A 12,115-nucleotide genomic window follows, 5' to 3' on the forward strand; every position below is an offset into this window, starting at 1 on the left:
CGCGTAGAATTTGGTCTCCTATTTTAATTTATTGTTAGAAGATTGGATTAAAATCCTCACATGCACCAAATGTTTGCTCAAAAAAAATATTTATATGGATGGGCAATTTTGTACTTTCATTCAAGTCAATTTCGGTGGCTTGCCAATTGGATTTATTTCCATTTTTATCATTCTTGTCTTATTTATTTGTTTCTTTTTAGTCCTTCGAAAATTTTAATTTGTCTTTGTCTAACTGAGGATTACTTCAAAAGTTGAGAGGCGCTTTTTCGTTCTATTTCCTCTGGCATCCTAAATACTGGTATTATTTTCATTGTCAATTACCATTGAATTAATCATTTAAATTTTTTATCAATTAAGTCTCGGTTTAATAAAATATTGATCCTCTTTTTTTTTGTGACCTTTTCATTACAATATGAAGTATTTGTTCTTATTTTAGAGCTCATAAGTGAATTATTGTTAAAACTAATTGAAATCTTAAACCAATATATTTTTATGTTGGGTTGGAGAAGAGGATCCAAGCAAACTCGAATTCTTACAATAAATTAGTGTACTGTTTTAAGCATGTGAAATAGTTTAGATATTGAAAAACTTTATAAAAATCAAAATCAAATTGCTAACTAATAATTTTTATTGAATTTTATCTAATTAAGTATATAAATTATTATTATTATTACTTAATACAACAAGGGCTCATTACATTTTTATTATTTGAAAAACAATTCGAGCCTCACTTTTCATGTTCACCATCGATTAAATAAAATACTCAAATTTAAACTTTTTTATTGTTGAATTCAATTAACACTCAAATTTAAAGTTATACTAAATCCTAAACCCTACATTCAATCCAACCCAAAAATTGTAAAAAAAAATGCTTTTATAATAATTACAAAATCCAATCATTTAGGGGCATAAAAGTATATATACATTTTTTGGGGGTAAATTGAAAAGACCACCATAATGAAAAAGGACCCATCTCATTTCCATAGTATCAAGTAAAACAACTCAGGCCCGAGGCCAACCCGGCAATAATTCCCATCCCTGTCTTGTCCTAACACGTTCTTTAGAATTTTCTAAGTCATTGTTTTCAGAATCTAAAATCCCGGAAAATACCCCAAATAATCTATATCTCTCTCGTTTTCAGTGCTTTGTTTTTGTTAATGAAGATTTAACCAAAAACCTTAATCTGCTTTCGTTTTATTATTATTACTATGAATAAATAATAAGTTGTTAGACTGTAATAAAATTTAGATGGGTCACAACACGCAGCATCACCACCACAACACGAGCGATGGCGTTTCACAGCGAGTTAACAGCCCACGTTTCTCGGGTTCCATGACTCGCCGTGCTCACTCGTTCAAGCGCAACAATGGCAACTCCCAAACCACCAATAGCACTAACAACGCCGTTGGTTCCAGTAACGGCAATAATAACGGAAGCAACGGCAACAACTTGAGCTTGCATCACGAGATTGATCTACAGTTAAATTCACCCAGGTCGGAGATTGGAGCCGTGGCTTCGGTTTCAATCGAGGGGTTGAGCCAAAGAAAAGGTTTGTTAAGGAAGCCGAGTGTTGGATCTATGGTTTTTGATTTTGGGTTGAAAGAAAGGAAGAAGCTTGGGCATTGGATGTTCTTGGTTTTTTGTGGGGTTTGTTTGTTCTTGGGTGTTTTTAAGATTTTTGCAACTGGTTGGTTTGGATCTGCTATCGAAACCGTAACATCAAATCAGGTACTTTTTATGATCTTTATTTAGTATTTTGCTATAGCTGTTTATGAAATTGACTTGCACTGGTATTTAATATAAATGGATCAATGTGACAAATGTGATTTATTTTTAGAGACTGTTAGGCTTTTTAGTTATCTTGCTTGGGAAATTAATGGGTGATTCTCTCGTGTACTTTTTGTCTTTTGGAAAATATTCATGGATGCAAAGCAGAAATTAGGGAGTAATCATATTAGTTGTATAACTTTTAAGTATTATTTTTGCAATACAAGACCATAAACTAGGCTAAAAGTAGAGTCGTTGCAGTTTAAAGTTTCATTTTAGTCAAGTTGTGGATATTTGGATAAAAACATGCAGTTCTACTTCTAATGCTGGTATAATTCTGGATTTGTGAAGTAGAATATTCATGTTTCATTATATGGGGTGTGCTCAGAGCTTGAATTTTCACCTGCTTTAAGTTGAGGGCTAAGCATGCTTAGTATATCACTAGAACAGACCTTTGAATTCTTAACTTTTGTGAAAAAAATTTTAATTTTTATGTTACTCCATTTATTTTTGTCAATACATATGATAAGTTTTAACAGTAGATAACTTGTAGAACATTCTTTATACTTTTCCTTGCTAATGTGCTATCACTGTCATTGTAATTAGGATTTATCTGATCAGTCCACCAATCGACTAAAGCTAATGGATCAAGGCTCTCATGATTATGGGTACAGGGAAGGAGGAAGTGATTCAGATCGAACTTTAATGACAGTGACATCAGTCATAACAGAAGTAAGTTTAAAATCTCTATCTTAAATTTGTTGTCTCACTTCTGCTTGGTTTGCAGGAAGAACATGATTAATGAAAAACACTTAGAATTGATTATTCTGATTAGAAAAAAGAATGTTTTGAACTTTTTCATTTCTTATCCAGCATTCAGGTATTTGGTCTCAACCAAATAGTGAGAATTTCACCCAGTGCATTCACCATTCAAAGAATCAGAAAAGTACGGAATTCTTTCTCCCTACTTTTTATGTGTGTGTTCACAGGCATCTTGATGTTTGTTTGCTGCAAACTTGCAATCCATTTCTATGGTTTTGCTTGTTCTAAGCTCTTCTAAATGTTGCTTTCTTGGCAGAGATAGATGCAAAGACAAATGGCTACATTCTCATAAATGCTAATGGTGGTTTGAATCAGATGAGATTTGGGGTCTGTTTGTTGTTTATTTCTCATTGTTTTTCATAGCCTGATCTTTTATTATTACTATACTCTGGTGTATCAATAATTTTAGAATGCAGATCTGTGATATGGTTGCGGTTGCTAAGGTTATGAAGGCAACACTTGTCCTTCCGTCACTAGATCACACCTCATATTGGGCTGATGAAAGGTTAGTTTCCTTGTGTATGGTGCTAATGTTTCAGATTGCCTGTTTTGCACCTACAATTATATCAGTTATTCTGATTCGATTGAGTGTTGAATGCTTAAGATAATAACCTTTATTTACATGATTTTGAATATGGATGTAATGCTACATGCTAAGACAAATGTTGGTTTATACCCTAGTGGATAGACAGGGAAGGTATAAATTCCATTATTAGGAATTGAATGATTCTTGCAGCCGGTCTGACCAGTTCTCAAAGATGCATTTCAGCACTAACTACATTAGGCTTCCTTCTTGTGCGCTTAAAAAACCTACATCTGTTGGTATTAATGTGTGGCTAACTTATGGTTATTCCTAGGTCAACATTCTTGACATCTAACATCGGGTACTTGAGTCATATAAGAGTGTTGCATGGCATGCATTATAGTTGTATGTTGTAGCATATTGTCTAGCTAATTGATTGGGTTGATCTATTTGCAGTGGCTTTAAAGATCTGTTTGACTGGCGGCACTTCATTGAGATCCTGAAGGATGATGTCCACATAGTTGAGACAATACCACCTGAGTATGCTGGAATTGAACCTTTTAACAAAACACCAATATCTTGGTCTAAGGTTAGTGCAAACTTATCTTTGCCATTTCCAAATTTCTATACAGAAAATACAGAATGTACCTATCATTGAGGATGGTTGCCTCTGTTTTTGGCCCGATATGGCAATCATTTGAGTAGTCCATTCATACGACTGTACAAGTGGCTTTGCTTCGGTCAAATCATATCATATGTGATACATGTGTTTTGTATTGCTGGTTCCTTCTGAGGTTAGTGGTAACTAACTTACCTACATTCTTTGATTTAGGTTAGCTATTACAAGGCAGAGGTCCTCCCGTTGTTGAAGCAGCATAAAGTAATCTATTTTACTCACACAGATTCTCGGCTTGCTAATAATGGTATCCCAAGTTCCATACAAAAGCTGAGGTGCCAGGTAAATTATAGGGCACTAAAATATTCGGCTCCAATTGAAGAACTTGGAAACACTTTGATTTCTAGAATGCGCAAGAATGGTGGCCCTTATCTTGCTCTCCATTTGAGGCAAGTAAAATAAAGTTATTTCTTACGCATATCAATACTATATTCCCCTTTCTCCATACTTTTCTTGTTTGGTTTGTCATGAGTAATCATTTGTTGTCATGAAAATGGGTGTATGGTATCATCTTTACTTTCATGATAAATGATAACATTGATAAGTTCATATTACTGCAAAGAAGTCAAGGCTGATGTATGTTCTTGCTTTTATTTGTTTAATCTGTAGATATGAGAAGGATATGCTTGCATTTACTGGCTGCAGTCACAGTTTGACAGCAGAAGAAGATGATGAGCTACATAGGATGCGTTATGAAATCAGCCATTGGAAGGAGAAAGAGATTAATGGAACAGAGAGAAGATTGCTTGGTGGCTGTCCACTGACCCCTAGGGAGACTTCCCTCTTGCTCAGAGCATTGGGTTTCCCACCAAGCACTCGGATTTACTTGGTAGCTGGTGAAGCTTATGGAAATGGAAGTATGGAATCTATTAAGGAGGATTTTCCTTACATCTTCTCTCATTCCTCCCTCGCTACAGAAGAGGAGTTGAATCCTTTCAAGAATCACCAGAACATGTTGGCTGGTTTAGACTATGTTGTTGCCCTTCAGAGTGATGTATTTGTTTATACGTATGATGGAAATATGGCAAAGGCCGTTCAAGGACATAGGCGATTTGAGAACTTCAAGAAGACTATCAGCCCAGACAGGTAATTTTCTACCTATTGGTTCAACTATTCTTAACCTTCTTAATCTGGTTGTTTCAATTGTTTTCTTGAATGAATAGTCCTGTAGCATCTAAACATTGTCATTTCCAGTGCAAAATGTGTATAAACAATTATGAATCTGTTGGTGCAGGGTGAATTTTGTAAAACTTGTGGATGAATATGATGAGGGAAATATTTCTTGGAAGAAATTCAGTTCCAAAGTGAAAAAGCTTCATAAAGATCGAGCTGGAGCTCCATATCTTAGGGAGCCTGGAGAATTTCCAAAACTGGAGGAGAGTTTTTATGCAAATCCGCTTCCAGGATGCATCTGTGAAAAAACAGAAGAAATATAGAAAAGCAAAAACACAGCTTCTGCAAATTTGTCTTAATGCTACAAAGTAAAAGCTCAACTGAAAAGGAGGGTGTGCTGGCATTGTTTCAGACAGGCCAGTCCAGAAGGATGGAATCGTATATATACCATTCAAAACCATGACTCAACTCATTGGTTGAAAAATGCCTGCTCAAGTGGGAAAATCCGTGGGTGGCATGCAAACTAACACATTAAGTCATCATCAATGGAGGTATTAGCAGGTCACAGCAGATACAGTTGAAAGATAAACATTCATTTGGTGGAGTGGAATATCCTTTCTTGTCCATCAGAAAGAAAATGTTGTTGCTTATTTTTCCTTCTATTTTGACAAAAGAATTTCCTTTTATTTATTTTTTTTCTGAAGAATTGTTTAGGTTGTGGATGCAAATAAAGTTGGGGGGGGGGGGGGGGGGGATGAATGAGGCGGCTATGTTCCCATACCAAAGTTAGAATTTGAATTAACTGATGGAAATACCACAGGATGATATTGATTGAATTGTATCACATCTTGATGTTAATTATACCAAAATATAATTTCAGTTGGTGTTAATCACAACCAATGAATGGATGGATATTCAGAATGCAAATGTCTGCATTTATTTTTTGTACAAAGCAAAATATGAATTACAGAATGGTGGATCGAAATTATAATGGAATAAGAACCCTTTTTTGTTGGTGAACCATTTCAAGGATATTCCCACATTTTTCTGTCATCTTCACTTTCCAACCTTTATGTAAAGTCACAAATGCAAAATTATTGCATAAATCCATATGGAAGTCAGTCAACTAAAGTTGCCATCAGAGCAGGAAAGAAAAAGGAAAACTGAAGATAATATCTTTAATATTCCTACATCTGGCCTCTTAATAAAGTGTTGTTCTTATTCTTTTCTTTCATATTTCAATACTAAAATGTATAAAATGTGACGAATACATTCTTGATGGTTGAAAACATGAAACGAAAAAAAAAAAAGGAATAACACCATTGGTCGAGAAAGGAGACAACAGATGCTTAAAGGAATCTTTTCTCTTCAAAAAAATACAACAGCAAATAGAAGCTCACAAACAATGTGTATCCAAAACGTTTAAAAAGAGGAAGAAAATTCATTCCGCTACAACTGCAAAATAGAGTCCACAAGGTCAGACAGAGGTGCAAGTTCTCCTTTGTCAATCAACCGGAATTCCTGCATAACATGACAACCAATTAGATTTGGAGGCCCTCAAGAATCATCTAGTACATGCCAAATACATTGTTATGGCCACAATTTCAGTTTTTCTAAGTGAGGAATTTGGTTGGAAAAGGGTGAAGTGAGGCAGACTTAACAACCATTTATTATGCACATGGACATGCTTTCCACAAGCAAAAAGAATAAAAGATTTTGACAACTTACCCAAGTAAACAGAACAAAATGCTTAAAACAAGTATTCAAATGAGCTTCTTCCTTCAAACCCACAATCTTCTGAAAATGTGAGTGGTAAATGTGAGCATATACTCGGAACAATCTTTTAAATATTGTCCTGACAACATCTCGAAAATTTGGTGGAAAGGGTGCACCTGTAGCACATAAAAATTCAAGCAATCACAAAGGCTTCAATTTCGAAAGGCATTTAACTCTACTCGTACTAACCCAATTTTTGTGGGAAAATAGCTTCATCATCTAGCTGAGCTTCAATCCAGTCCATCAGATGCTCAGCATACTTAGGAGCTGATACCTCTATAGGCTTCTTAATAGTAACTCCATCGGCCCATCTATACTCATATCTGCCCACATCAACGATTAAACCAACCAGTGTCAATCTTTATTAGTAATCACAGATACTTTTAGCAAAAAAGCAATCAAAACTTAGAATCACTAGCTTTTAAAGAAGAAAGAAATGCAAGGATCAAGGGTATCAGATAAGTTATGAGGGTCATCCATTCCAGCAAACTACAAAAGAACATATCCAAGCTCCCTTAACAAGTCTCTAAATGGAGCTCTCAAGTGCAATTCTCAAGCAAACTATACTTAAATTCAGCTAGGATCCGAGTAAGGGATTAAATATCATACTTTGGTCCTGCTGTCATTGTTGGACAGTTGTTTGGAGTGCAGAATTCAGTTAGAGTACCATAAAGGATGTTCACCTGATTGAAGAAATCCACCGCTGCATGAAAAAGAACGAAATGAACTTAAAATTAGTTCCAGAAAAACCATTCACAATTAATCATTATTAAAACGCTGGTTTATGATTAGGACTCTTTAGCAAAGGAAGTGTCAAGTTTTTTATTCATATGCTCAGATTCTTACTATTTACAGCTAGCCATTCATTGATATCTTCTCCAGGTGGCAGCCTAACAGCTTCTCTCAAGTTCCCACTACCCAAGGTAGCATCAATATGCTTTTGAAGCTGAGCACCCTGCATTTCATTAAAATTGCATTCCTTCAACTTTATAACTTAACTGAAAGCACCCTAAGACATGTTAACAAATATTAACCCAAACAAGAAAAAGGGAAGCACACCAACCTTGCTTCCGGATGGAGCATTCTTCTTAGGCCTAAATGTCTTCTGGTTTCTGCACAATTGTAAGTTCATTGTTATAATTATCGGGAAAAAAGTTTCAATTTCCATGGTGAATGTGCAATTACCATATAGAATCCATATTATTGACTTTCCTAGAATCCAATTCTGCAGCTATGAGAATGAGATCAGCACTTATGCATGGTAAGACAGCTGTCATCAACTTCTTATAACATAATCTAGAATTCTTCAAGAAAGAGTTTTTTTGGGGGGGTCGAAATCATTTGCCTAGTATCAAAGTGAAATTGATTTTATGTCATAAATATTTCTAATAATCCTCGTTCGACATGCAACGGGAATTCAGATGATTTTTATTACTACTTCTCGAAATACCAGATTTGAAATCAGTTATCAACTTATCATCACGTCACAAACACAAAATAAAGGGAAAAAAAAAAGGAGGAGGAAAAAGAGAGATCACGGCCATAACTAAAAAAGATATAGAAACGAGGAGGAATGGAGAAAATTTCGAAAGAAAGGAGATTAGGGTAATTGAATTGGTGTGAACCTGCTACCGAGGCCGAAAAGACTCATGGCAATGGAGAAACCTTGTCGTTTCTGGCGGTGTCAAAGTCTTTGTCTTTAGAATCAAAATGCAAGAAACAGAGGTTAATGAAAACAAGAAACACGTTTATACTTCATATGTATATATATATATATATATATATACATATATATATATGTATATACATATATATATATATATATATGGCGATAAGAGAAAGCGTTTGGTAAATAAAATAAGAAAATATCAATATATAGATAATGAAGATAGAAGACAGACTGGCAAAGACAGAGAAACTCTCTGTCTCTCTTTAAATTCTGTTAAAGAACAGAACAGAACAGAATCCAGCCAGAGCAGACAGGGTCCCCTTGCCTTCTTTTGCATTTGCCTGCCTGCTTACCTGGCTTTTTATTCCTCTTCCCCCTAATTTTTTTGTCCTTTTTAAAAAATTTTATGAAAGATAGGATTTTGGTAATGATGAAGGATTGGTTTCTATTGATTAGGATAAGGGCAGGGGAATATATTATAAAGTCTATCCAAAAAAAAAAAAAAGATCGAAGAACTTAATGTGGACGAGGGGGAGGGTTGGATCGTCTTAGCTGTAAGGATTTGCTGGATTTTGGATTTGTTTGTTGGGGTGATTAAGCAAACGTGTCTCAATTCTGATGTAATAATATATAATGCAAAAGGTGTCCCGATACTATGTGTTGGGTTGGATTGGACCACTGACGTGTTAAGCTTTCCTTTTGTTCTTTGCAATTTGCCTTCTAGCATAAATTTGCTAGGAAAACTTCATTTTTTTTTTCGGTCAGTTCTGCTTCAGAATTGTTCAAGTTGCTTTAACTTATATTCAGGTTGATGTAAAGAGTTAGAAAAGAGTTAGAAAATCGATCTAGTGGAAATTTGAACTTTGAAAAATGATTATTTAAGATGTTTTAACAGTTGTGTATGATAGGATTGGTAGAATCTGGGACTGGGATGCTCTCAAATTGTTTATTGGATTTGTGCTCTTGCTAGCTTTACCCTGATTCTGCCAGTTATCTGCAAGAACCAAAGAGTGCTATACAGCTAAGTCAGCTCTCACGCTCCTGAATTTTGAACAATGTAAAAAGGGACACTAAAAAGTAAGTAAGCCTTTCCCACGGTGCCAGCTGCCCAGCTCCATGCATGTCCACTCTTTGTAATGCATGTACCTTACATATTTTCAGTATAGCATATATTCTTTTGAAGTTGATTAGCATCATTATATTTATATTTTCGTATCCATGGAAATGATTGTAAGGATCAGTACTTAATTCATGTTGTTAGCATGCTTTCTTAGTTATATCTTCTGTGTAGTATTAGTAGTAGTAATAGTATATGCTTCTTCAATGGACTCCTAACATATTGAATATCTGATGCAATTAAGCTCTTGGTTGTCATGTGTTAGTAGATTGCACTGGATCTCTATTGTTTTAGGTTTATCATTTGATTTATGTAAGAGAATTTCATTGTTTTTGCTTTTGCTTTTGCTATAAATTTCTGTAGATTATGGGACTATCCTATAAAAATTGTTTTAGGAAGCCACGGTCCAAGGAAAATAGTACCAGTATTACTTCTTTTTTGGTGCATCAGAAAGGAAGCTTTCTGGGTGGAGCAAATTGTATGCTCTAGAAATAGAATCAAGGCTAAATGACGCTTTTTTGTTTAATAAAATTTCAAATATCAAATATTCTGTTTATTTTATTTATGGGTTTGGATTTACCCCATAGCTTGTGAATTTCAAGCCATTTTGGTCACTGCTAGAATTTAAAAAACTAATTTGAAATCAGGTCCAATCCTGTAGCCTTGATGAAGATACTGCATTAAGGGTTGGTTTCAAACCCAGACAGCATCAAGATATTAATAAGGAAGTACTAGAAGATAGTGTACATCAGGATTTTAGTCAGCCTTAATCTCAATCTCTCTTTTGCCTGTCCGGTCCATTTGCTATGGATCGGGGACATTTTTCGTGAAGGTTTTAGCAAGTATTTTACCACTGATTGATTTTTAATATGCAACTTGGCAAGCATATGATGTTAGAGGCTCCACTCTTGTTTCTTTTGAAACTTCAAATTATAGTAAACTCTGATTCAGTGATGATTCCTGATTCTGATGCTGGGAGCAGTAGAATTTCAAAAAGCTTGGAACACATAAAATACTACTACTTGATAAGGTTATGATATATGAAGTAGTAATTTTTAATGTTGACCAATTTTCAACCAAAATATTATTTCTCAGGGGCATATGTTCATCCCAAAAATATGTCCTGTCATTGCAATATTCCATTCTAAAAGTAAATTGCACCCCAAAAGGCTGCTCTCCATCATTTTTGGGGATTAATGAAGCTGGTTATTTCCCATTCAAGAGAAAAAGATAAACAACATAATTGGACTTAGGAATTTGCCTTTTAGGGATTGGTTTTTTTATTAGATTTTTGATTGTCAGAAATCACCCCCCCAGAAGACAATTGACCATGAAGACGGAATACAAAGAAGCAGAACTAGACTCAATTGCAAGTAATTTTAATCAGACTACCGTTGACTGGAAGACACTAATGCTTCCAGACTTCTTAGCATGACAGTTGAAATTATGGAAGAGACAAAGACTCTGCATACATTTAGATATCTTAACCAGTTCCTCCAAGAACGCCCTTCAGCTTCTTCACCTGAGCATCGTCAAGGAAAGTGGTCTCTTCTATAATGTCAGAGGGCAAATTATTTCCGAACAAGGCAAAGTCCAGGATTTGGAGACCAGGGCTTGGACTACTGAAGGATGCAAATGCCAACGCTTGAGTTTTACCTGCATTGATTTGAAAATGCAATAAACCTTGGGGGAAAACCATAATATCCCCCTTTTTGAGAGATTTGAAGTAAACTTTGTTCGCAGAGGATATGAATCCAGCACAAATTGACCCTTGAATAACAACAAGGATTTCTGAACCCCCAGGGTGCGTATGCATAGGCACCACTCCACCAACAGCCAAATCCAGACGAGCTATGGAAATGCCAAGTCCATTAACACCAGGAACTTGAGCAGAAAAGGCGGGTGTTACAGCAGCTTTTATGAGGTTTGACGTGTTGCCTGCAGCACCAAGGCCTGAGAAAACAAAATCGTCTGTGGTGACTGCTTCAGGCTTCTTGCAAGAGTAGCCTGCAGGACCTTGAGGAGCACTTAAGTCTGCAACGCAGAAGTCTAATGCATTGGAGGAGGAGAATAGGAAAGAAAAAATGAAAAAGATAGAGAGAAGCATCTTTTGCCACTATTTTTGAGGCTTGATAACGTTTTAGGCTGTGCTCGAAGGGAATCTCCTACCCCATATATAGAATGGAAAGCCTGGATATTTTGAGCCATTGCAATTGGTAATTGAAGGCATGCCCATGCATACTCTCACATGATGATGATGAGATCGATTCCATGTGTGAGAAACGACAGATTTTGAGCAGTGATGCATGTGAATCAGCGGTAACATTTTTCTCATATAACAACAAGAATTCTCTTTTGGCTTGGAAAAGCAGGGGCATGAGAAAATTATCTTTTCCATCCAATTAACGCGGGTCAATTTCATTTCTTGACTGACTTTCAAGCAGTAATTTGAAATCCAATAGTATTTTGACTTATGTCAGTTGTGTTTCTCTCAGCTCAAGGTTTTTTTTTTTTTTTTTTCTCTACTGTATCATTTTATAAACACAACTAGGTTTCAGGCATGACCATGCATCTATATATTCACCAAAGTGACTGTTTGTGCCGAGTTTTAATATCAAGGTATTCTTAAAAAGATAAAAGAGAGTGACAATT

General features: G+C 35.5%; 3 protein-coding genes across 5 annotated transcripts; 1 reads left to right on the plus strand and 2 right to left on the minus strand.

Moving 5' to 3' along the window:
* The first annotated feature begins 987 nt into the window (after positions 1-987).
* LOC111286674 (O-fucosyltransferase 35-like) lies at positions 988-5,797 on the plus strand. The gene is made up of 9 exons (XM_022876792.2): positions 988-1,728; positions 2,374-2,499; positions 2,641-2,713; positions 2,846-2,916; positions 3,006-3,094; positions 3,569-3,701; positions 3,945-4,177; positions 4,398-4,874; positions 5,023-5,797. Exons 1-9 carry the CDS (start codon positions 1,249-1,251, stop codon positions 5,222-5,224), a joined length of 1,884 nt encoding a protein of 627 aa, XP_022732527.1. The 5' UTR covers positions 988-1,248; the 3' UTR covers positions 5,225-5,797.
* Positions 5,798-6,102: 305 nt separating this feature from the next.
* On the minus strand, positions 6,103-8,837 carry LOC111286675 (MOB kinase activator-like 1A). 3 transcript variants are annotated; one of them, XM_022876796.2, is made up of 8 exons: positions 8,700-8,837; positions 8,303-8,374; positions 7,741-7,789; positions 7,524-7,632; positions 7,287-7,380; positions 6,867-7,000; positions 6,630-6,793; positions 6,103-6,422 (listed from the first exon to the last, which is right to left on the minus strand). In XM_022876796.2, exons 2-8 carry the CDS (start codon positions 8,326-8,328, stop codon positions 6,351-6,353), a joined length of 648 nt encoding a protein of 215 aa, XP_022732531.1. In that variant the 5' UTR covers positions 8,329-8,374; positions 8,700-8,837; the 3' UTR covers positions 6,103-6,350. The 3 variants fall into 3 exon arrangements, with proteins under 3 accessions (XP_022732531.1, XP_022732530.1, XP_022732529.1); XM_022876795.2 differs by lacking the exon at positions 8,700-8,837 and adding an exon at positions 8,579-8,597; XM_022876794.2 differs by lacking the exon at positions 8,700-8,837 and having other exon boundaries at positions 8,303-8,456.
* Positions 8,838-10,712: 1,875 nt separating this feature from the next.
* On the minus strand, positions 10,713-12,115 carry LOC111286676 (auxin-binding protein ABP20-like). Its single transcript, XM_022876797.2, has one exon. It carries the CDS (start codon positions 11,568-11,570, stop codon positions 10,947-10,949), a length of 624 nt encoding a protein of 207 aa, XP_022732532.1. The 5' UTR covers positions 11,571-12,115; the 3' UTR covers positions 10,713-10,946.

This window comes from Durio zibethinus, chromosome 6 (genome assembly GCF_047325235.1).
Source record: "Durio zibethinus cultivar Kanyao isolate XHJ-2024 chromosome 6, ASM4732523v1, whole genome shotgun sequence".
Taxonomy (NCBI): Eukaryota; Viridiplantae; Streptophyta; class Magnoliopsida; order Malvales; family Malvaceae; genus Durio; species Durio zibethinus.